The following is a 26,243-nucleotide window of genomic DNA, read 5'->3' on the forward strand; positions in this document are numbered from 1 at the left end:
TTCTCTGTATGAGGAAGACTACTCAGTCCATCACGGCCGGGTAGGAGTGGCTGTGAAATTGGACAGCCTTCTAGCTGTCGTTCAAGTCCGCCCTTCTGCGTTTTTCTGGTCGCTGGCGCCACAGCACGAAAACTTTAAAATGGACACAGAAATGTTGCTCCGTTTTTTTGTATGTTTCTAATTTTCGAGAAGCTAGAAAAATTTTATCATTGTCGCTGGCATGTCTTGTACCTTAGGCTCATCAGACACAATCATACCCAGGTAAAATTATTTCCCTTCATCTACACACATTTAGGAATTACTTAGCTAGTTTCAATTATTACCAGTCATTCGTACACATATATTGTATTATACAAAATATATAAAGTAAATCTCTTTGAAACTTATGGAATTAATCTTTTGTTTTCTTTTTTTTACATGGCACTTTATCAAACTTTTGTCTGCTACAGAGTTACAAGTAATATAGTAGTAGTAATATAGCATCCACCATCTCCTGCTTGCATATTTCTCAAAACATCTTAGTGGTGTCGCAGCCGTTGATTGAGCCAGCCCTGCAAATCCTGTGGATAGACGATGAAGTGGACAGAGGGAGGAAGCATCCTAAAGCTCTCTTTGCAGACCACCCTGTGTAATTCTCCACTCACTGACCAGAAAAGACAAACCGCAGGTTTCAGTTGCAGCACCCCATCCGTGTCTGATCTTGCTTTGGCATATTCAGCAACACTGCCAGAGACTTAAACATAGTTGTGGGCTCTTACCGTCAGAGCCGCTGCCTTGTAACACTTATCCGTAAGGCTAGAATGGAAGCGGTCTGCCTTGGAGGGGAGAGACGTCTTTGGGTGAAGATGGCTCGCTACCAACAGCTCCACTTGTGGCATCTGGTGGAGGCCAATAAACTCCATCCCCTCAATCCGACAGCAGCGAGCTCCCTGCGATGCGGTGTTTCTCGCTGTAAGGTTTTGCTTTCCACGTCACTGCTATCTCATTGAGTAGCTCCGGGAAAACAGGCAAAATCTTACGAGATTTTACAACCTCGGTTTGTACAGCGGGCCATGGGATGTTGAGCCTAGAAGCTTGCGCTTGCACATGACCTGCATGTCGAGATCCAAGAGAGACTTCCTCCTCGTGGTCAGGCACCAGGAGCTCTGAGTCAGCCGACTCCTCATCTCCATCCTCGTTATCTTCTCCTCCCCAGGTGACTCCAGCATGGGGGAAAAGCTCACATTCTCCGATGGGCTGAGGGTCTGCTCCTGCCCAGCCTGGGCCTGGGGTTGCAGCCAAATCATCAGGCATCTCAATTTCTCCTTGCGCCGCAGCAGCCTCAAAAAACAGAAGGGTCGCCACCCAACAGGTTAGCCTGTCAGAGTAGTTTGCGTGAGAAAGCCACGCAGTGGATACAGTCTTGTGTGGATGTCAAGGCAGCCTGAGTGCCTTTGTCCATGTTACTTTATTTCCATACATTGGTACGTCCATAAGTTTGTCCAGCAGCTTTGGTTTCCCTGATACTTTTTAACTTCAAACTACTGTAACAGAGTTTGCTTTTGAGTGGGCGAAGAAAGTGCATCCTGGAATCCACATTTTTTTCTATTTAGGCTATATAATCATCACTGTGCACAGTGGTGGGGCAGTCAATGCAAGTAACTAAAAAGTATTTTAAAGGTAAATGCCTGAAATCAGAGACCAGGTCCTCGCGCTTTCTCGTAAATCAGACACTCTGTATTGCAATGTGCTTATTTGCATCCATTTTTGCATCACACGTCGGCATCAGACCTATGCAGATCGGTCTGGTTATCCACCTACATTTTTTGCTGAATATATTTGTTATCATTATGTATCATCAACCAACTTTTTGCATTTTTTCTCTCTTTGCTGTGCTGCTATCTTTCTGCATCACGGTTTCCCTTCCATTTCTCTGACATTGTCTCTCTGTCACTTCTCGTTTTTCCTCAAAATACCCTGGGGCAGTTTTCTTCATGCCCAACATGCAAACTAAAACCGTCAGGTGAGAGAATGTAACTTTTTCTAAGCAACGCTCCGCCTATCTCCCTCTGGTTCCCTGTGTTTACCAGCAAGGCCACACCTCAAAACCAGCCCCCTCTCAAGGTCTAGATGTAACCAAGTCAGTGAGCATTGAGGCAACAGCAGCTGACACATCACATTCATACATTTATGGTGCTCCCTGTGTCCAGGGTAAGGTGCTTTATATGTCTATATTTGCACAAATTAATGGATCAAGGAAACAGGTGTTTTGTAGCCCAGTTGCTGAGTTCTGTTTTAAATTCAGACTAATACAAGAAAGGATGAGGACAAAAATATAGTAGTAGGAAAGCAGTGGCCTGGCGAAATAAAAAGGGCACAAGTCTCACTCATTCAGTTCTTGTTGTATCATGTGCCAAGAGAACCACGTTATAATAAAATCAATTGGAAAAGAGAAATTAAAAAAGAATATTAACAGAAAAATGGATTAAATAAATGTTTTCAACCGCTTTCTAAAGGAGTCCACAGAGTGAGCGAAACAGAGTTAGAGTGGTAAGGTGGCAACTTGCTCAACCTGTAGAGCAAGTTGTATTCAAAGCAAACAGAAAAACAAGTTGTGGTCACCTCCCTTTAGACAAGATATGCTCTTCTCTCTGAGGTTTTGTTTATTCACTGAGAATCACTGCAGTCTGTGTTTGCATTTTGTATGAACAAAAATCACATGCCTTTTACATTTGTGAATAGCAATGAATGGCAACTGCACGATGGTAGTAGGCTGTGTGTTTATAAATCCTTTAAGCATCTGTAGCTCTTTTTTTAAGATGATGCCAGAAGATTTCCTTTAAGAATTATCCTGATGGCGGCCGAACATCTGAGTCTCGAGGCCCCGACTGAGGCACACTGTGAGATTAATGTTGCTGGTTGTATTGTCCATTAGAAGGAGAGGTAAAAGGTAGGCAACTTCGGCAGTAATTGAATGTGTCTTGCCTTCAGTAGCCCATGTTGTGATTCTGAAGGAATTCAGTCAAGTCTTTTTATGCTGTGTAATTTAATAGTCAGGAATGCTGGATAAGAGAGAAAATAGCAACTGATTTGACAGCTCAATATCTCTATAGCGATGCTGAGAAGTTGAGAGAAAGTGTTTCTGAATTCAAATAGTCGGGATTAGATGTGACAGAACTGAAGTAGAAGAGTGGACAGTGAAGCTGTTATCCAACATGTTCCCTGTCAGGCTGTGTGCATTTACCAGAATGAGATGTAAATGTGAAAGAGAAGCTTTTGCTTCTTGTTTTTGAAACCTGTTTGTAGCACAGCAGAACTTCTTTATGTCTAAATCCTAAAAATCCTAAAATCAAAAAACCTTAGTCTGTACATGGGATTTCATGTGATAACAAAGATGTTGTTTCAAAGATTTGGCTTATAATGCCGCAGGTGTGGGTTTGGTTCTTTCCATAAGCGCAAAGTTTTGATGGTGACTCACTCACTCACTCGTGGGATGAGACAGAGATTAAAAAAGAAAAGCAAAAGAATAATGAGCAATAACCATGACATATTTGACATAACAGCTGACATATTTGCAGTCGCAATGGCTTAATTCGTGAGACTTCATATTTAACTCATCAGTAGTTAAGAATAGCTTACATGTTTGTAATTGTATGTGTTAGTTTTGGGGAACATTACTAGATAAAAACTGCAGTGGCTTCGTAGTTGCTGTTGTAGAAATACTCCAAGAAACGCACTCATACACAGTTTGGCACACACATGACAAACATCAGCCACTAAATGTACAGGATGATCATAATGCTGTGAGTTGACAAGATAAAAAAATTAAAATACTGAAATCTTTAAAGGCACACTCCATGTCGAGTTTTTTGTTTGCTATGACTTCTGAGCCATTATGTCAGCTTGAACTCACTACTAAGCTTAATACAGCTATTATATTCATCCCAAAAAATCTTTGAAATATGTATCTAACTAGATCTAACCAGATACACTGGATGGCATTGCATTGGCCTCCAGAGACCCTGTCTCAGAGTGAAACTGAAAGTTCATGCTGGACTACTGCAAATCGTTATTATCAGGATGTTCAAAGAATTCCATGAAGAGTCAACAGTTGATTCAAAATGCTACAACAAGAACACTGACAGGGACTAAATGATAGCATATTTCTCTAATTTCGGCTTCTATTCATTGGCTCCCTGTTAAATCCAGAATTAAATTTAAGATCCTTCTCTTCACATACTAGGTCTTGAAAAATCAGGCCACGTCTTATCTGAAAGATCTCATACTACCATATCACCTCAATAGAATAGAGAAGTTCACTCTCAGACTGCAGGCTTACTTCTGGTTCCTTGGGTATTTAAAAGTAAAATGGGAAGTAGAGCCTTTAGCTATCAGGGCTCTTCTTCCCCTCTTCTGTGGAACCAGCTCCAAAACTCACGGACACTGCTGAAGAACTTCCCATGATGCTCTGAATTTTACTTCTTCACTCATCTACTTCACTCACCATGTGTTTATACACCTCTCTGCATTTAATCATTAGTTATTATTAATCACTGGCTCCCTTCCACATTGAGCATTTTATTTCTGGAGGGTTCGTCCTCCCCACTGTCGCCTAAGCAGTTGTTCAAATAGGTCATATGATTGTAGGGGTTTCCTCTGTATTATTGTAGGGTCTTTACCTTACTGTGCACCTGTTGTTGTTATTTAGTACTAAATGAATAAAACAGAATTGTGTGTGTGTGTGTGTGTGTGTGTGTGTGTGTGTGTGTGTGTGTGTGTGTGTGTGTGTGTGTGTGTGTGTGTGTATCATGTATATGAACTCATTGTATATAGCTAAACACTACAGTCTCAGTCAGTACTTGAAGTTAATATTTTCTTTCTATCTTTATTTAGGAAATTAACTTAAATTAGAGGCTTTTATTATATTTAACTTTTTGGACCAGGACTTTACAAACCACTGACTGGCATCATACTGCTTCAAGTATTTTAACTACAAAGATTCTTCTAACATATTTTCTTGTTTCATTGCTCAGGTTTGGATCAGGAACTTCATTCCACCTGATCTCTTCAGGAGGTCAACCATACTCCTCAAATTTCTGTCCCCTTGTCCCCCTCCAAGGCAGCAGTCATGAATTGGAATTGGCTGGAGGACCTCATCAGTGGGGTCAACAATTACTCCACAGTGTTCGGTCGAGTCTGGCTCTCAGTGGTCTTCATCTTTCGGGTGATGGTGTTTGTGGTGGCGGCTCAGCGAGTGTGGGGTGACGAGAGCAAAGATTTTGAATGCAACACTAAACAGCCAGGCTGCACCAACGTGTGCTACGACCACTTCTTCCCCATCTCCCACATCCGCCTGTGGGCCCTGCAGCTCATCTTCGTCACATGCCCGTCACTGATGGTTGTTGCCCATGTCAAATATCGAGAGATGAAGGACTTAAAGTACACCACAACCCATGAGGGTAAACACGTGTATGCCCGCCCTGGGAAGAAACGTGGAGGGCTGTGGTGGACATACCTGGTAAGAATGAAGGGTGCTAAAGTTTAATTCCACTGTTATTGTGTATGCCACACATAGAAGGAGATTTGCAATTATAATGTGTGAGCAAAAAGCTCCACCAAACTGATGTGAAGTTGTGTGACTTTGCAAGAGTGGTCTACGATAATGCAAATTTTGGTATCTATCAATATCAAGTATTGCAAAGACATTCAGATATTTTTCACAGTGTATGTCTGATGTATTTTTTTATTTCTAAATATATATATACTGAACTTAGAGGATAGAAACAAAGTACAGATCATATCACCCTAGTATTGATCTGATACTGAAAGAAACTCTATTTTAAGTGGTTCTATGCTTTCAAGGCTTCCTTTAAACAGCCATATAATATATCCCTACAGTGGAATGTGGGACTATTATGTCTGTAACATGGTGTCTTTTTTCTTTTCTTTAATTTCACTTTCATTTGCTGTTTAGAAACATCTCTACCAAGTGTTCACTTTTGTTTTGACTGATTTTGGTAAATATCAGGAATTTTCATTATATAGTTTATAGAAGGTTGAAGAATCCTCATTTATGTTCCAATTTTTTCATAGGGTCATTTAGTTTTTTTATTTTTTTAAACTAATTAATCGTCATAACAAGAGCTTAGACAAATGGTTGGGATAAGTTACAGCAATTATTGAACATTTAAAATTAATTCTGTCAAACACAGTCATTAGCAATCCATGAGATTTTTTCCTACTTTAACGCTCATTTGTCTTCTTATAGGTGAGCCTGATCTTAAAGGCAAGCTTTGATGCTGGTTTCCTCTACATCCTTTACCACATCTACGAAGGGTTCGACTTACCCGCGTTTGTTAAAGTGTTCAATGGATCCTTGCCCGAACATAGTGGACTGTTACGTATCACGCCCCTACAGAGAAGAAGATCTTCACTCTCTTCATGGTGGTGTCCTCTGCTGTCTGTATCTTGATGTGCATCTGTGAGATGTTTTACTTCATCTGCAAGAAAGTCAAGAAACAAATCAAGAGGAAAACAGATGCAGACAGGCAGGCGTTCGCAGAGACTCACGAGCTGAAGCCACTGTCAGCAGCTTTTCCAAGGCACAAGTCTAGATCATCTTTGAGAGTGGATCCAACAGTGTCTAACCAGAACCTAAGTAACATCAAGACTGAGGAGACACCAACTATGAAATAAGAATCATCTTGCTCGGGCTACTCTGAAAAACTAATTGAATAACTCTAGGTGCTACTGGAAGCAAATGCATCCTTCCAACGGCTTGCAGAACTGTTACTCAACGGCAAAGAAATACCCAGTGATTTGTAAATAAAACTTTGTTAAACGAAATTCTGCATGGAAATCGACAGCAAAATTGCAGATGAAAAGGAAGCTATTTTTGAGTAATGATTCTTTATATGTGTATGATGTGTGTGTCTGTATTCATGTTTTTATGTAACCTGCGCATCAGTAGCCAATAGTAAAAGCTGTTAGATAAGGTCCTTCTAATGGATTAAACTTTAAAAGGTTGAAGGTCCTAAACTCATGTAGATTCAGAACAGATGGTGAACAACTTTACCTGAAAATACAGACTGACAAAGCAGAGCACCTTCCTGAACACAGAGATTGTTTTTTCAAGCATTTTACAATTATCAAATGGTTACTGCCTGTCAGTTAGGAAAAGTACATGCTGTAAGTAAACCCTTTATTCACCATAGCATTACACACTGAGTCACTCACAAGTACTTTACAGTAGAGATAGACATATGATCCCGCCATACTTGTTCTGGCGTCATCCGTTTTTCCACACTACCGTCCAATCAGAAGCAGAGGACACGGGTGCGGTTTTGATAGATAGGACAATGCACCAATGGTGAGCGGAAACCGGACGTCGTCATTTCTGCCCTTACGGACGCTGTCAAAAAGTAACGGCTTTCAACTACGGACAAGTATTGAATTCCTGCATTTTACATTTTGTTTTTGTCTTCATAATAACATATTAATGTTGTTTATTGAGTTTGTTATCTCCTTTATTGGCTAATATGACAGAACTAACAGCACCACAACTAGTTTCGGTTATTCATTTGTCTGCTGTGGTTAGCTAAGTGTTACACTGTAAACTGTTGCTATTCTTTAACAACATTTCGGTTGGAAATAGCGAGTTAGTCAGTGTCAGGGTTCCTGGGTCGTTGACCCAGTGTTTTCTGTTTTGTCATGTTCAGTTTATTTTCACATCTGTGTTTTCTGTGCCAGCATACCGCCTGCGTATTGTGTTCCAGTTATTTCCATGTATCATTAGTCAGACTAAGTTCAGCTGCGTACTCACTGGTTTCTAATCATTCATCACCCAGCGTGTATTTAAGTCCTCAGTTCCATCCGATCCATATCGTGTCATTGATGTACATGTGATGTTCCTGTCGTCTCCCCGTATGTATGTTCAGTTAGTCAGCCAGCCATTCATCCAGTCTTTCAGTCAGCCAGTCCTTCGTTCCTGCTTTGTTCATTCACCCGCTCCAATAAATCCCCGTCATTTCTGTACCTGCGAGTCCTGCGTTTGGGTTCCTTCTTCCTCGCCTCCACACAACGCCTGACAGTCAGTGTTTATTATTTTAATGTGGTCTTGCGGCTCAGGAATCAGAGGTGGGACCAAGTCATTGTTTTGCAAGTCTCAAGTAAGTCTCAAGTCTTTATCCTCAAGTCACAAGTCAAGTCTCAAGTAATGTCAGGCAAGTCAGAGTCGAGTCTCAAGTCACTGGTGTAAAAGTCTGAATAAAGTCACAAGTCTGAAACTTTGAATTTCAAGTCCTTTAGAGTCTTAAAAAAAATGAAAAAAGAATGTTGCAGTTATATGCTAAATGTAAATATTAGACAATGTAATTTTAAAATCTGTGTTTTTCTCAACACATGACGAAATAGTGAACTTAGAAAATATACACAAATGGTGAAATTGCACCTCTATAAAATGCAGCTCAATTAAACTTAGCTCCAAGAATAATTTTCACCGACAGTTCTGAGATAAGCTGCATGTTATTCTTGGATGCGCTTGTAGGGCCGGCTTTAAAATCGCTGGACAAAAATATCATACACATTAAAAAAAAAACTGTATCACCAACGGAGCCTGGACAAGATTTGCTAGTTAGATGAAGTCAGCTATCTCATTGTAGCAAAAGAGAAGCACCACCTACCGTTCTTTATGCAACTTCAACTATCGGAGAAAGTTGAAGTTGTTCCATCTCGGTCTGTGAGATTAATTAAGATTAATTAACAAATTTCACACAATTTGTGTCTGGGCCAACACCTAAAGACCACACTCTAGACCTTGTCTTGGGTTATGGACTTAATGTATCATTGACTGAATCTTGTGTTTTATCTATTTTAGACCATTTAGGAATTGTATTTGATATTTTAATTCCTAAATCTCCAGCAAAACTGGGAAATTTGGGCACATTACCCCATTACTGAAATCTCTTCACTGGTTGCCTTGTGAAGTTTGAGCAGGTTCTAAGGTCTTGTTGCTCATCTACAAGGCTTTAAATGGTTTGGCACCTTCGTATCTCTCTGACCTTTGGCACCTCTGTTCCACCCCAAGCTCTCTGATCTCAGGATACTGGCCTTCTAAAAGTTCCTAAAGCCAGAAAATAGACTATTGGGGAGCATGCTTTTTCTTTTCATGCCCCATTTTGTAGAAGAACCTTGCTCAAGAAATTAGGTAGGCAGTATGCTCTGTGAAGGTTTTTAAAGTCAAATTAAAGACTCCCTTGTTTACTCTATCTTATGTGCCTTAATTCTATGCCTATCAGTTTTTAAATGTTATCAGTTTTTAAGTTGTATTGTTTTTTCTGCACTACTTTTATTTATGTATTTGTCTTTTTATCTTCAAAAAACTGTTCAGCACTTTGTTTGAAAGTGCTTTATAAATAAAGTTGTTATTATTATTACTAGAGATGGACCGATCCGATATTACGTATCGGTATCGGTCCGATACTGACCTAAATTACTGGATCGGATATCGGCGAGAAATAAAAAAATGTAATCCGATCCATTAAATATCAAAAAAGCACCTCACAAAACTTGCGACATGGCGTAACTCGTCTCATAACCGTAGCACGTCGGAGCAGTGTGGTCACGTGATACAGCGGCTGTGTGTATTTGTAGTCTCGCTACCAAACCAGCATTTCATCTCCGAGGAAGTGATCCCAGAGAGAAGTAAAGCAAGTGTGTAAGTTCCTCTCTGAATGTTTGTAAAGCATTCCCGCCTTAAGCTTAACAACCGATATATGGAGCAAGTGCCTCTCTCTCTCTCTCTCTCTCTCTCTCTCTCTCTCCTGCCGCTACTTCATGAAACTGCTTAACGATCAGCTGATCGGCTTTTCTGTCGCGAGTCCGTCTCTCTTCTTTGTTTTTGGCCCACTTTGCACCAGAAAGAGGAAACCAGCGGCTGAACAACAGCAGCACGTTTAACCTTGATAAGCTGTTGTTAGAATTTATTTAATATTACTTTCTACTCGAGGATCTTTTTCTAGGCAGCTGACGGCTGGTAACTGTGCAGGGGCGGATCTAGCAAAGTTTAGCCAGGGGGGCCGATAGGGCATTAACAGGGAAAAGGGGGCACAAAGACATACTTTTCTTTCTTATTCTCATTTAAAATGTCGAGCTTTTAATAAATAATTATCTGAATCTTACACCCAAAGTTTTAATCTGATGTAAAATGTATAGGAGTCCATTACTGTATATAGTAACTGTTAAGTCTAATATACCCTAGTAAGCTATAGTACTTTTTCCTTTGGGAAAGTACCATCTGTGCAGTCTGCAATTCTGTTGAAGAAAGATGTTGAATCTATTTAATTATTCTTGAAAAAATAATTTATTTCTGTGCATTTTTTTTCACACTGCATCAAATTAAAGTTGATTACATCGATTAAGCATCACGAAGTGGAGGGTGGTTCCCTATTTTTTATTTTTTTTTGCTGGTAGTTGGAACCCTATTAGTTAGGTTGCTTAATATTTCTGCTAAGTACTCTTTAAAATACCAGAATAGGAAGGATGGAGCAGGTTTAAGTTTATTAGATTGATCAGTGTTGCTGAACTATGAAATATTTTGGGCGCAGTGTACTTTTTACACACAGGTATAACAGAATAGCTTTAGTGCTGTTGTTTATTTAAACTTGAGTATGAACTTATACAAAATGCAGCAAGATATTAAAAGACAGTTTTATTGATTAAAAAACACACTATATCGGATTCATATCGGTATCGGCAGATATCCAAATTCATGATATCGGTATCGGTATCGGACATAAAAAAGTGGTATCGTGCCATCTCTAATTATTACTATTATTAAGAGCCCAGTTGAGGGACTTTTGGGGAAGGAATGTTGTTCCTCTTCCAATGTTTTATTTCATGCATTCCCTAATGGGGCTTTGGCACTCATTTAGTAGCTTTGTCATTTTGAAAATATGCTTTCACATTCTCAGCCAATTACTCATAATCTTTCAGTGCAGGGACATTAAGACTTTTCCATGCATCTATTGCTAGATGGTATGCAGACTATCCAAGCTGTGAGGATGTAAACTAACATTTCAGGACATATAAATGGTGCTTTCCAGCAGTGTTCATCCAGTGATTTGCTCATTTGGCTCAACTGTCCCGTTTCTACAAGACTTTTTGCACTTTCTTGTGAGGAGTTAGGAAACAGGTTTCTCTTTAGCCTAAAATGTGTTCTGCCAGGTGTTCAGGAAGAAAAACATGAAGTGATATACAGGGAGTGCAGAATTATTAGGCAAATGAGTATTTTGTCCACATCATCCTCTTCATGCATGTTGTCTTACTCCAAGCTGTATAGGCTCGAAAGCCTACTACCAATTAAGCATATTAGGTGATGTGCATCTCTGTAATGAGAAGGGGTGTGGTCTAATGACATCAACACCCTATATCAGGTGTGCATAATTATTAGGCAACGTCCTTTCCTTTGGCAAAATGGGTCAAAAGAAGGACTTGACAGGCTCAGAAAAGTCAAAAATAGTGAGATATCTTGCAGAGGGATGCAGCAGTCTCAAAATTGCAAAGCTTCTGAAGCGTGATCATCGAACAATCAAGCGTTTCATTCAAAATAGTCAACAGGGTCGCAAGAAGCGTGTGGAAAAACCAAGGCGCAAAATAACTGCCCATGAACTGAGAAAAGTCAAGCGTGCAGCTGCCAAGATGCCACTTGCCACCAGTTTGGCCATATTTCAGAGCTGCAACATCACTGGAGTGCCCAAGAGTACAAGGTGTGCAATACTCAGAGACATGGCCAAGGTAAGAAAGGCTGAAAGACGACCACCACTGAACAAGACACACAAGCTGAAACGTCAAGACTGGGCCAAGAAATATCTCAAGACTGTTTTTTCTAAGGTTTTATGGACTGATGAAATGAGAGTGAGTCTTGATGGGCCAGATGGATGGGCCCATGGCTGGATTGGTAAAGGGCAGAGAGCTCCAGTCCGACTCAGACGCCAGCAAGGTGGAGGTGGAGTACTGGTTTGGGCTGGTATCATCAAAGATGAGCTTGTGGGGCCTTTTCGGGTTGAGGATGGAGTCAAGCTCAACTCCCAGTCCTACTGCCAGTTTCTGGAAGACACCTTCTTCAAGCAGTGGTACAGGAAGAAGTCTGCATCCTTCAAGAAAAACATGATTTTCATGCAGGACAATGCTCCATCACACGTGTCCAAGTACTCCACAGCGTGGCTGGCAAGACAGGGTATAAAAGAAGAAAAACTAATGACATGGCCACCTTGTTCACCTGTTCTGAACCCCATTGAGAACCCGTGGTCCATCATCAAATGTGAGATTTACAAGGAGGGAAAACAGTACACCTCTCTGGACAGTGTCTGGGAGGCTGTGGTTGCTGCTGCACGCAATGTTGATGGTGAACAGATCAAAACACTGACAGAATCCATGGATGGCAGGCTTTTGAGTGTCCTTGCAAAGAAAGGTGGCTATATTGGTCGCTGATTTGTTTTTGTTTTGTTTTTGAATGTCAGAAATGTATATTTGTGAATGTGGAGATGTTATATTGGTTTCACTGGTAAAAATGAATAATTGAAATGGGTATATATTTGTTTTTTGTTAAGTTGCCTAATAATTATGCACAGTAATAGTCACCTGCACACACAGATATCCCCCTAAAATAGCTAAAACTAAAAACAAACTGAAAACTACTTCCAAAAACATTCAGCTTTGATATTAATGAGTTTTTTGGGTTCATTGAGAACATGGTTGTTGTTCAATAATAAAATTATTCCTCAAAAATACAACTTGCCTAATAATTCTGCACTCCCTGTATTCATCTACTGTCTCAGTGAGATACATTTTCATTCTTGATACTCTTCTGGGTGTTCACCTGAATAATAAACTGGACTGGAGCCACAACACTGATGCTCTTTACACGAAGGGTCAGAGCAGACTCTACCTGCTAAGGTCATTTGGAGTCCAGGGAGCGCTTTTAAAGACCTTCTATGACTCTGTGGTAGCATCTGTCATTTTTTACAGTGTTGTATGTTGGAGCAGCAGTTTATCGACAGCTGAGAGGAAGAGGTTGGATAAACTCATCAGGAAGGTCAGCTCTGTTCTGGGATGCACCCTGGACCCAGTGCAGGTGGTGGGGGACAGAAGGACTCTGGCCAAAATAACATCTCTGATGGACAGAGTCTCCCACCCCATGCATGTAAATGTTGCTTAACTGCAGAGCTCCTTCAGTGACAGACTGCTGCATCCTCGATGAATGAAGGAGCGTTTCCGCAGGTCCTTCCTCCCTGCAGCTGTCAGACTGTACAATCAAAACCGCTCCCAACAAACATAGATGTTTACATCTGCGCTGTAACTGCAATAATTTAATCAACCGATTTGCACTACAACCTGGTTTGCCTCTTATCTGTAGTTATTTTTATTTAATTTAATAACTGTACAGTACTCTGTTTATAGTAAACATTGTCCATATGTAAATATGTAAGAAAAATTGTGTATGTTTCTGTTCTGTGTCCTGTGTACTGTTTGTTTGTATATGTGTCTTTCTGGCTACTGTTACAACCAAATTTCCCCTTGTGGGACAATTACAGGATTATTCTATTCTATTCTAAAACACTTGTGAGCCTGCATTTTTAGCAAAACCTCTCTGAAATTGATGTCCACCTTGCTAAAATTTAATCTCCCTCTCCTAAACATTGAGAGTTTAGAAAACAGTTCTTTATGCATCTCTAATCAGACAAAACTGTTTTTAGAGGTTTTTTCATAGTGTTTAAATGAGCATAAAATGTCCTCTTTACTTTTTACCAGGACGTCAGCAAGACAGAAAATGACTCTTTATGCTTTCCTTCTTCTTCTTTTTATACAGTAATAGCTCGTCATAGTTTCCTTGGTGACAAGTAACATGGTAACCTTGTATATTAGAATGAGTACTTGGTATTATGAGTAGTTGTGCATGGGCAGCATTAACATGCTCGTGTGCCATTAAAGGAGAAAACTGTCTTCAAATGTAAGGGAATTAGCTAAAATGGCACGTTTCAGACAGTGGAGGAAGTGAGGGGATGCACAATTGACCAGTGTAAGAGAGAAAGGATCAAGGAAAGCTACTTTATTGGAGTCCACAAATACAGAATATAGAACTATAAATAAGCACACCAGACCCGCGCTGAAATTGGATGCCTGAAACTATCTAAATTTAAGTATTTACAGTTAATGCTTATTTTGTAAAACAAAATTCAGTTAGGCCAAGAATGTATTAGTCAAATGTCTTATGTAAAGAAATGGTGCATTTCCTCATACTGCATGGGTAGTTTATTTAATCCAAATCCAGGACCAGTTTTCCTAAAGGGTTTTGTAAACGACAACCCACCGAGCACCCACCAAGAGTCCCAAGTGTCCAAGTTCAACGTTTTGCAGGAAGCATTTCTTTCTGGATTTTCAGAATTGTGTGTAATCACAGTGCAGAGTTAAACAGGCAATCTCTGATTGGCTGAGCACCTGCAACGTTGAACTGGGCGGCTCAGCAGAAAACCCAGCAGGGAAGAACTGCAAGTGACCACAGAGCTTTAATTGCAGTTTGACCAAAATGTGCACTTGTATTTTAAATGTTAAAATCTATAAGTCAGTACAATTACATCCCATAATAGCTTGTTTTTATGCGGTAATATCACTACTGACAACCACTTCTGTGGCTTCTTAAGTGCCAGCTGTAGATGATGTGGCTGCTAGGTTTTAATAAGAGAGATAAGAGTCTCTGTTCTCTGTCTACTTAACATTTCTTGCCTCTCTCTCATCCCCCACACCCCCACCCCTTCCTCTTGTTTAACTAAAAAAAGAAAGAAAAAGTTTAATAAAATGGTGGAGCATCAGCATTCTCTAGGTTTACTTTATGTCCACACACTGGTATGTCCATAGGTTTGTCCAACAGCTTTGGTTTCCCTGGTGCTTTTTAACTTCAAAATACTGTAACAGAGTTTCTCTTTGAGTGGGTGAAGAAAGTGCAGCCTGGACATTTGTTTTCTATTTACACTGTGCAATCATCACTGTGCACAGCGGTAGGGCAGTACATGCAATTAACTAAGTGGGATTTAAAGGTTAAACGCCTAAAAACAGAGACTGGGTCCTTGCGCTGTCGCAGATCAGACGCTCTGTATTATAATGTGATGATTTGCATCCATTCTACATCACATGCAACATCATGTGGATCGGTCTGGTTATCCACCATCATTATAACTTTTCACATTATTTCTTATTTTAGGGCTGCCACGATTAGTCAACTAGTAACAATTACTTCGACGACTAATTTAATCGTCGATGCATTGTTTCAAGCTTTGTAAGGTCCTGAAAGACGCAGGAATAAGTAGTAGGATTTACAGTGGGATGCAAAAGTTTGGGCAACCGTGTCAATAGTCATTATTTTCCTGTTTAAATCGTTGGTTGTTACAATAAAAAAAAAATGTCAGTTAAATATATCATATAGGAGACACACACAGTGATATTTGAGAAAGGAAATGAAGTTTATTGGATTTGCCGAAAGTGTGCAATAATTGTTTAAACAAAATCAAGAAGGTGCATAAATTTGGGCATTGTTGTCATTTTATTGATTTCAAAACCTTTAGAACTAATTATTGGAACTCAAATTGGCTCAGTGACCCCTGCCCCTACATACACAGGTGAATCCAATAATGAGAAAGAGTATTTAAGGGGGTCAGCAACATGGGGGTCTCAAAACAACTCTCAAATGACCTGAAGACAAAGATTGTTCACCATCATGGTTTAGGGGAAGGATACAGAAAGCTGTCTCAAAGAAAATGGAAGACCACTGGTTCAGTTCAAGTTAAGGCTCGAAGTGGCAGACCAAGAAAAATCTCGGATAGACAGAAGCAACGAATTGTGAGAACAGGCAGAGTTAACCCACAGACCAGCACCAAAGACCTACAACATCATCTTGCAGCAGATGGAGTCACTGTGCATCGTTCAACCATTCGGTGCACTTTACACAAGGAGATGCTGCATGCGAGAATGATGCAGAGGAAGCCTTTTCTCCGCCCACAGCACAAACAGAGTCGCTTGAGATACGCTAAAGCACATTTGGACAAGCCAGCTTCATTCTGGAATAAGGTGCTGTGGACTGATAAAACTAAAATTGAGTTATTTGGGCATAACAAGGGGCGTTATGCATGGAGGAAAAAGAACACAGCATTCCAAGAAAAACACCTGCTACCTACAGTAAAATATGGTGCTGGTTCCATCATGCTGTGGGGCTGTGTGGCCAGTGCAGGGACTGGGAATCTTGTCAAAGTTGAGGGACACATGGATTCCACTCAGTATCAGCAGATTCTGGAGACCAATGTCCAGGAATCAGTGACAAAGCTGAAGCTGCACCAGGGCTGGATCTTTCAACAAGACAATGACCCCAAACACTGCTGTCGCGGTTCGAATTTTGAGGAAGAGACATACGACTGAAAGTCCATAGTGGGTCAACACAAATGATTTTATTAAAACACATATATGTGGTGAAGATAGGCTCTGCAAAACATCAGGCTCCATCTCCCGCCTGACAATAGGTGGGTGTGATATTTATACTTATGATGACCAGTAACTCCAGCGAGTACATATTCTAAAAAGGAACCGCTACTTCCTCTGTTCCTCCAGATGCATCCTGTTATTCTACTTGTCTAGACTTAAACAACACTTGCAATCAGTTTACCCAGACAGGCTATGTGTCTGTGTCGTTAATCTAAGTGCATGACCCCCCCTCTACGTCATCTGTTACCAGGCAAACTCCAGTGCAGCCTGCTGAATGCACACAGGCAATATGTAGTAAATTATACTGTAAACATGTAGGCAACCTTTCAATAGCTGAACTTTGCTCCATTGATCGGCCAGACATCGCGCTGCCCGTAGCTTCAAACCATTAATTAACTTGACCGAGCTTCAACCCTTTAATTATGCAATATGTGTATAACATGATTACAGTTGCACCTGCAATGAAAGATTATGTGCTTATGCTAACACCTGAAATACAGACTTTAATATAACATCACCAGTTTCAATAAATGTGTCAATGAAATGACAACAATGATAAATCATAAATGATGCAACAGTAATAATAAGGATCATGAATAGTAACATAGATTATGAATGTAAAATAATATTTAATCTCGACACTGCTCAAATTCCACTAAGGCATTCATGCAGAGGAACAAGTACAACGTTCTGGAACGGCCATCTCAGTCCCCAGACCTGAATATTATTGAAAATCTGTGGTGTGAGTTAAAGAGAGCTGTCCATGCTCGGAAGCCATCAAACCTGAATGAACTAGAGATGTTTTGTAAAGAGGAATGGTCCAAAATACCTTCAACCACAATCCAGACTCCCACCACCCCGTGGTCTTTTGCTACTCAGTTTAAATATGATATATATGTCATGGTCCTGGGTCGGTGACCCAGCGCCTTGAGTTTGTGATTATTATTTTCTAGTTATTCTGATTTGTATTGGTTGTTGGGGTTTGGTTGTCGTGTTTATTTTTCCCTTACCTGTGCCTCCCTCTGTGCTCTGTACGGGTCCCCGAGTTTTGTGTTGTAAAACAGTCTGGGTGTTTCCTGTTTTACTTTGTAGGTCTGTGTCTCGTTATGCCCATTAGTTCCAGCTGTGTCCCCTCCTGTGTGCCATTTCCTCATTACCTGGTGTGTGTATTTATAGTTGGTATCTGCCTGTGCTCCTGGTCGCGTCGTCTGTGTTTCTCTGTGAACCTCCCGTGTAGTCAGCATTAGTCCATGTTTATTCGTGTCTCTCTGCTCCTCACTTCATGTCCTCCATTTTGTATTAGTTTTCCCAGTTTAGGTTTATGTTCGGTTCTGCCCACACCTTGGTTCTGTGCACTGTAAATAAAACCCACTTGCACCTCCGCCATTGTCTGCGATTGGATCCTCCTTTCTCACCCTCCACACGACTGCCGCCCCAGCCATGACAGTACGACGCGACCACAAGATGGATCCAGCAGCTTTGTCTGGAGAGAGCGACCTCGCACGCATCCAACGCCTGATGGACTGGATAACCCACACCACCAACGCAAGGGCAAAAGTGGTGGGGTTAAAAGCCATCGAGGCAATCCTGGAAGGAAATCCCTACCTCTGCCAGCTTAAGGGAGTTTCAGGCTTAATTTGCAACCTGCATAAAGCCCGGGGGGTGGTGCGAGCTCGGGAATCCACAGACTTTGTCCAGCAGCAGCGGACTACAGCCGCCCCAGAACAGTCACGTCAGCTTCTCCTGCCGGAGGTTTTGCCCGGCCCGCCAGAGGTTTTGCCCGGCCCGTCGGAGCCGTCGGCAGGGAGGAAGCGACGATCGCGCCGTCGGCGCGTCACCCCACAGCCGGATATTAGGACTTCAGGACTGCCGGCTGTGGTGAGTGAGAAGGACCTTTTTTCTGATTTGGACTGTGGGACAGTTTATTCAGGGGCTTTGTTTTGTGCAGCAGATGACAAGGAGAACTGTTTGTTGCCTGTTCATTCTCCTGCTCAGCTGTCTCAAGATCGTTTAGCTGCACAGCCGCAAGCTCGTTTAGCTGCACAGCAGCATTCAGCTCGGCCTCCGGTATCCCCGCTAGCCCAATCATCTATGCCATCTCCGTCTTCACCGACTCCCTCTGTACGGGAGGCTGCGTCTGTGCCTCCGGTTTTGGACTCTTTTCCTAGTACGTATTTTTTGCAGAGAGACAAACACATTAAAATTGCAATCGTTCCTCAACAGCTGGCTGGTTTAGAGACTGTTACTTGCTCCAGGGCCTCACCAGAGGTTAAATTACAGCCCTCAGCTGACTCTGGATCCCTGGAGGCTAAGAACCCAGCTGAGGACTGCACCCGGCTGTCGCTGCCTGAGCAGGGTCGGTGCTCCGCGCAGCTGCAGTCTGTCCTGTTCCTGCCAGAGGCCCGTGCGCCTGCTGGTTCCGACCCGTTCCTGCCAGAGGCCCGTGCGCCTGCTGGTTCTGTCCTGTGTGTTCCAGGGGCCCCGGTGCCCACTGGTCCAGAGACTGTTTTCGCTGGAGGGCCCGAGGAGCCCGTCCAGCTCCTCGGGCTGACCTGTTTCCCCGTCGCCACCGCTGCCTTCTGCGCGGTCGGCTTTTGGATCTGTGTCGCCAACATGGTCGGCCCCCGGAGATGAACTGTTCTGGGCTCCTGAGTTGTCAGCCTCCGGGCCGGCCTCCTGAACTATGTTTTGGGACCCTGTTCAGGGACTCCAGTGTGTGTTGTGTTTTGGACGGTTCTTTTGGATCACTGGAGCTTGTTTTTTGTTTGGTTTTGGTCCCTCCGTCCTGGGCCCCCCGCCGCCCGCCCTGGGTTGGTCGTCTGTTTTTGTTTTTGGGCTGTCTGGAGCCAGCCCTTGGAGGGGGGGTACTGTCATGGTCCTGGGTCGGTGACCCAGCGCCTTGAGTTTGTGATTATTATTTTCTAGTTATTCTGATTTGTATTGGTTGTTGGGGTTTGGTTGTTGTGTTTATTTTTCCCTTACCTGTGCCTCCCTCTGTGCTCTGTACGGGTCCCCGAGTTTTGTGTTGTAAAACAGTCTGGGTGTTTCCTGTTTTACTTTGTAGGTCTGTGTCTCGTTATGCCCATTAGTTCCAGCTGTGTCCCCTCCTGTGTGCCATTTCCTCATTACCTGGTGTGTGTATTTATAGTTGGTGTCTGCCTGTGCTCCTGGTCGCGTCGTCTGTGTTTCTCTGTGAACCTCCCGTGTAGTCAGCATTAGTCCATGTTTATTCGTGTCTCTCTGCTCCTCGCTTCATGTCCTCCATTTTGTATTAGTTTTCCCAGTTTAGGTTTATGTTCGGTTCTGCCCACACCTTGGTTCTGTGCACTGTAAATAAAACCCACTTGCACCTCCGCCATTGTCTGCGATTGGATCCTCCTTTCTCACCCTCCACACGACTGCCGCCCCAGCCGTGACAATATAAGTCACTTAGATAACTTAAAAATGTTATTGTTTGGCTTTTTCAGTGTTTTATTTGTTCCTGAATAAATCCTCAGTTTAGCTGACCTTAAAGTTATAGTTTTCACACAGCAGAATATGCGTCAAACAGAAAACTAATTAAACAGAAGTGTGAAATGGTCGAGAATTTACTCCAATGTCCTGTTATATTTTTGATAGACGGTTGCGTTTATTACATTCCACCGAGACAATCTGCAAATTTCATTAAAAGTTTAATAAACTATTATCTTGCCTTTATTTTTAGTTAGCGCATACCTTAAACCTTTCAAGCTGTAAGCTATTGATAGTTATATAAGAGCAGATGTATGCTGGTGCAATAAGCTGTCCGTTTTACGTCCTTTACTTTACTTTACTTTACTTTATTGATTTATATAGCACTTTTCACAGGATAAAAACCACAAAGTGCTTCACAATAATATAAAACAGATAAACATAAAACAGCACAATCAAACATACAGCACAAATCTAGTTAAAAGCTAGTCTAAACAAATAAGACTTATTTAAAAAGACTCATTTAAAAGAATAAATAGAATCCAGGCAATTCAAAGATGGAGGGAAAGAATTCCACAACCTGGAGGCCAACGCTCTAAAAGAGCTATTACCTCTGGTTTTAAAACGCGTTTAGGGGATTACCTACAGCCTCTGATTAGACGACCCCAGGCTGCAAGAGGGAATATGAGGTTCTAAAAGATCAGAAATATAAAGACAATCTTTATATACATTCAATGGGGCATGATCTGAAAATAATCGGTGACTAGTCGAATATCAGAATAATCGTTTGTGGCAGCCCTATCTGACTTTGTGCTGCTATCTGGTTTCGCTTCCATTTCTCTGAAATTGTCTCTCTGTCATTTCCCTGGAGCAGAGTTTTTTTTTTCCATGCCTAACACGCATACTATCTACATCATTCATGTGAGCGATGCTCCACCTATCTTTCTCTTGCTCTTCATGTTTACCAGCAAGGCCACACCTTAAAGCCAGCCCCCTTAAAAGATCAGGTGAGACAGAAGCAGTGAGCATCGAGTCAAGAGCAGCTGATACATCACATTCACTCAGCACTCATGTAATGATGCTCCCTGCACCCAGGGTAAGGTGCTTTATACTTGTCTATATTTGCACAAATTAATTAATCAAGGAAAAAGGTGTGATTTAGACGAATTGCTGAGTTCTGTTTTAAGTTCAGACTAATACAGGAAAGGAAGAGGACAAAAGATAACTGGAAGGGGGCTGGCAATAAAAAAAGGGCACGGATGTCACTCAGTCTGTTCCTGTTGTATCATGTGCAAAGGGAAGAGCTCAGCCCTGATGCGTGCAAAAGAATAAGATTTGTAAAGAGAGATAACTGGAAGCAGTGCAAAAAAAACTACACTAGGATTACTTGTGCTTTATTCCTCCAAATGATTCATGCTATCTTGAAAAATGGAAGAAAGTCATGCTGAAAGTGGGTTTTTTTAAAGGCAAGATTTGTGAATTTCAGGAAAACTAAGAAAGAGCTATGGTGGAATGAAAAGGGGAAAAGAAAAGACAAAAGCCACACAATGTAACCTCCACCTCACCTTGTTAGCTAGGAGCTTTGACTCATACAGACAATGTATTATTGATGTACTGAAACGTAATATAAGTATGTTTATTTATATAGCTCCTTTATCAGAGACATAAAAGGGCTGTATGACAATTAAAACACAATTAATATCAGTAGAACACCACGTTATAATAAAATCAATTGAAAAAGAGAAATTAAAAAAGAATATTAACAGAAAAATGGATTAAATAAATGTTTTTAACTGCTTTCTAAAGGAGTCCACAGAGTGAGCGCAGCAGAGTTAGAGTGGTAAAGTGGCAACTTGCTCAACCAGTAGAGCAAGTTGTATTCAAACATCTGTGGCAGTGCCAGAATAGAGTCTGAATTATATTGGTTCATGCGTCAAACTGCAGCCATAGTGTAATCTTTGTTATGTTTATGGATGTTAATTTATCCTAGTCTCTTTAAGACATTTAGTTACGACAGGGGCAAATTGAGAAAGCTGTCTGCATTGTCACGATGAAGTGACAACGCTGTGTGTTTATAAATCCTTTAAGCATCTGTAGCTCTTCTTTTAAGATGATGCCAGAAGATTTCCTTTAAGAATCATCCTGATGGCGGCCGAACATCTGAGTCTCGAGGCCCCGGCTGAGGCACACTGTGAGATTAATGTTGCTGGTTGTATTGTCCATTAGAAGGAGAGGTAAAAGGTAGGCAACTTCGGCAGTAATTGAATGTGTCTTGCCTTCAGTAGCCCATGTTGTGATTCTGAAGGAATTCATTGAGTCAAGTCTTTTTATGCTGTGTAATTTAATAGTCAGGAATGCTGGATAAGAGAGAAAATAGCAACTGATTTGACAGCTCAATATCTCTATAGTGATGCTGAGATGAGAGAAAGTGTTTCTGAATTCAAATAGTCGGGATTAGATGTGACAGAACTGAAATGGAACAGTGGACAGTGAAGCTATTATCCAACATGTTCCCTGTCAGGCTGTGTGCATTTACCAGAATGAGATGTAAATGTGAAAGAGAAGCTTTTGCTTCTTGTTTTTGAAACCTGTTTGTAGCACAGCAGAACTTCTTTATGTCTTGTATTAAAATGTTTCAAAACTTTCAAAAATCCTAAACTGTGTATGTTTCCCAGAACACATACAATTTTAAAGTTTGGACAGTTAAATGCACATGTTAATATTTTAATCAAAATTATGGGATAACAAAGATGTCCTTTCAAACAGCTCACTCATAATGTTGCAGGTGTGGGTTTGGTTCTTTCCGCAAAGAGGAGCTTTGATGGTGACTCACTCACTGATGGCAGGTGGATTATAAACCAAAAGCAAAAGAAAAACAAGGAATAACAAAATCGTATTTGTGGTCACAACAGCTTGATTCCTCAAACTTCATTTTTTGGCTTATCAGTTGTTCAGAACAGTTTTCTTGTTTGTGATTGTATGCGTTACTTTTGGGAAACAATACCAGAGAAAAATTGCAGTGGCTTCATAGTTACTGTTGTTGAATTACTCAGACAAACACATTCATAGACAGTGGCGCACCCACTGAAAGCATCACAAAATTGACCTGAGGATTTAAATCAGCTTGAACTCAGAGACTACTAACCTTAATATGTCTATTGTATCAGCCCTAAAAACCTTTGAAATACATATCCAACTGGATACTTACTCTGGGTGGCATTACCTTGATTTCCAGTAACACTGTGAGAAATCTTGGAGACGTTTTTGATAAGATCTTCAGTGTGCATGTTAATTAATTATGTAGGACTGGTTTCTTGCTTTTGAGCAATATCTCTAAATTTAGAAACATCCAGTGTCTCAGAGTGAAACTGAAAGTTCATGCATTTATTACTTCTAGTCTGGACTACTGTAATTCATTATTATGTTTATGATGTTTGAAAAACTCCATGAAAAGTCTTCAGTTGATTCAAAATGCAACAAGAATACTGACAGTGACTGGAAAGACTAGCATATTTCTCCCATATTGGCTTCTGTTCATTTGCTCATTGATAAATTCAAAAATAAATTTAAAATCCTTCTCTTAACACGCAAGGTCTTGAATAATCAGGCTACATCTTATCTTAAAGATCCCATACACATCACCTCAATAGATCACTTCGCTCTCAGACTGAAGGGTTACTTGTGGCTCCCAGAGTATTTGAAAGTAGAATGGGAATTAGGGCATTTAGCTTTCAGGCCCCTCTTCTATGGAACCAGGACCAAAACTCAGGAGACAGACACTGCTGGAGGAAATGATGCACTGACTGTCTTTTTCTTCACTCACCTTTTTCACTCTCCATATGTTTATACACCTCTTTACATTTAATCATTAGGTATTATTAATCTCTGGCTTCCACAGCTGGTGTTTATCATGTCTTCCTCCTATCACGCCCAACCAGTCATGGCAGATGGCTGCCCTTTCTAAGCCTGGTTCTGCTGGAGGTTTCTGCCTGTCAAAAGCAAGTTTTTCCTTCCCACTATCGCCAAACCAGTCTCTCAAACAGGTCATACGATTGTTGGGGGTTTTCTCTGTCTTATTGTAGAGAATTGACCTTGCTGTTCAATTATTGTTGTGATTTGGCAGTAAATAAATAAAACAGAATGTAATTGAATATCATAGAATAATATATTCTGGCTATTTGGAGCTTGAAAAAATTTGAGTATTTGAAGTAGCCTTTAAATGACTCCTAGCAAGTGTGTGTGTTTGTGTGTGTGTTACAAATCCCTGACTGACACTGTTTCAATGTTTTAACCACAAAGATTCTTCTAATATATTTTCTTGTTTGACTGGTCAGGTTTGGATCAAGAACTTCATTCCACCTGATCTCTTGAGGAGATCAATCATACCCCTCAGATTTCACTTCCCCTTCTAGGGCATCTGTCATGAACTGGAACTGGCTGCAGGCCCTTATCAGTGGGGTCAGCAATTACTCCACAGTGTTCGGTCGGGTCTGGCTCTCAGTGGTCTTCATCTTCCGGGTGATGGTGTTTGTGGTGGCGGCTCAGCGGGTGTGGGCTGATGAAAGGAAAGACTTTGAATGCAACACTAGACAGCCAGGCTGCACCAACGTGTGCTATGACCACTTCTTCCCCATCTCCCACATCAGTCTGTGGGCCCTGCAGCTCATTTTCGTCACATGCCCGTCACTGATGGTTGTTGCCCATGTCAAATATCGACAGATGAAGGACTTAAAGTACACCACCACCCATGAGGGTAAACACATGTATGCCCGCCCTGGGAAGAAACGTGGAGGGCTGTGGTGGACATACCTGGTAAGAATGAAGGGTGCTAATGTTTAATTCCAGTTATGTTGTGTATGCCACACATAGAAGGAGATTAGCAATTATAATGTATGAGCAACAAGCTTCACCACACCTCCAAACTGATGTGAAGTTGTATGTGTGATGACTTTGCAAGAGTGGTGGTATTTTGGTATCTATCCAATATCAAGTATTGCAGATGCAGATACCAAGATACTAATACTACCTACCTAAACTAGACTATAGAAAAATAGATGTAACAGTCAGCACAAAAATGCTTCTAAACATTTCTACATATATACATATACTGAAATTAGAGGACAGAAAAAAAGTACAGATCATATCATCCTAGTATCAATCTGATACTGAGACTAGCCTTAATTATCGATATTTGGAGAGAGCCCATCTCTATTTGCAGTCATTCGATTCTTTCTTCCTTTAAACAGCCATATAATACCAAATGTTCAGTTTGTTTTGACTGATTTTGGTATATTTTGGTATTTGGTAATATCACGAATCTTTCTTTTCTAGATAATCAGGATGAAGGGTCCTCACTTAGGTTACAAATTTTACATAGGGTCACTTATCTTTTTTTTTTTTTTGTAACTGGCTAAACATCATAATAAGAGCTTGAACAAGTGGCTGAGATAAGTTACAGTAATTATTGAACCTTTAAAATTAAACCTGCCAAACACAGCCATTATCAACTGAGAAACCACTTGGACTTTACTTTACTTTAACACTCATTTGTTTTCTCATAGGTTAGCCTGGTTTTAAAGGCAAGTTTTGACGCTGCTTTCCTCTACATCCTTTATTACATCCACGAAGGGTTCGACTTACCCCGTTTGTTAAAGTGTTCAATGGATCCTTGCCCGAACATAGTGGACTGTTACGTATCCCGCCCCACAGAGAAGAAGATCTTCACTCTCTTCATGGTGGTGTCCTCTGCTGTCTGCATCTTGATGTGTATCTGTGAGATGTTTTACTTCATCTGCAAGAAAGTCAAGAAACGAATCATTGAGAAAATAGATGAAGAGACTCGTGAGTTGAAGTCATCGTCAACACCTCATCCAAGGCACAAGTCTAGATCATCTTTGAGAGTGGATCCAACAGTGTCTAACCAGAACCTGAATAACATCAAGACTGAGGAGACACCAACCACGAAATAAGAACCATGTTGCTCGGGCTACTCTGAAAAACTAATTTAATAACTCCAGGTGCCACTGGAAGCAAATGAATCCCTCCGACTGCTTGCAAAACTGTTGCTCATGGAAAACAAAAGAAGTACGCCGTGATTTGTAAATATTACCATGTTAAACGAAATTCAGCATGCATCGTCAGCAAAATTGTGGGTCAAAGAGGAAGCTATTTTTTGTGCATGTATGTTCTGTGTCTGTATGAGTGTGTCTCTGTATTCATGCTTTTATGTAGCCTGTGCATCACTAGCCAAAAGTAAATTGTGACTGGCCAAGCACAGCACGTTCTTG

At 41.1% G+C, this 26,243-nt stretch overlaps 1 protein-coding gene and 1 pseudogene across 4 annotated transcripts; both read left to right on the forward strand.

Annotated features, from left to right (window-relative positions):
- Positions 1 to 2,131: 2,131 nt before the first annotated feature.
- On the forward strand, positions 2,132 to 26,027 carry LOC120726790 (gap junction beta-3 protein-like). 4 transcript variants are annotated; one of them, XM_040020732.1, is made up of 3 exons: positions 2,132 to 2,190; positions 22,067 to 24,768; positions 25,518 to 26,027. In XM_040020732.1, exons 2-3 carry the CDS (start codon positions 24,379 to 24,381, stop codon positions 25,923 to 25,925), a joined length of 798 nt encoding a protein of 265 aa, XP_039876666.1. In that variant the 5' UTR covers positions 2,132 to 2,190; positions 22,067 to 24,378; the 3' UTR covers positions 25,926 to 26,027. The 4 variants fall into 4 exon arrangements, with proteins under 4 accessions (XP_039876666.1, XP_039876667.1, XP_039876664.1 ...); XM_040020733.1 differs by lacking the exon at positions 2,132 to 2,190 and adding an exon at positions 20,940 to 21,052 and having other exon boundaries at positions 24,291 to 24,768; XM_040020730.1 differs by lacking the exon at positions 2,132 to 2,190 and adding an exon at positions 20,944 to 21,052.
- On the forward strand, positions 2,133 to 8,013 carry LOC120726788 (annotated as a pseudogene).
- Positions 26,028 to 26,243: the final 216 nt, after the last annotated feature.

The sequence above is a fragment of the Simochromis diagramma genome, unplaced genomic scaffold, assembly GCF_900408965.1.
Source record: "Simochromis diagramma unplaced genomic scaffold, fSimDia1.1 OVJJ01000753.1, whole genome shotgun sequence".
In the NCBI taxonomy this organism is placed as follows: Eukaryota; Metazoa; Chordata; class Actinopteri; order Cichliformes; family Cichlidae; genus Simochromis; species Simochromis diagramma.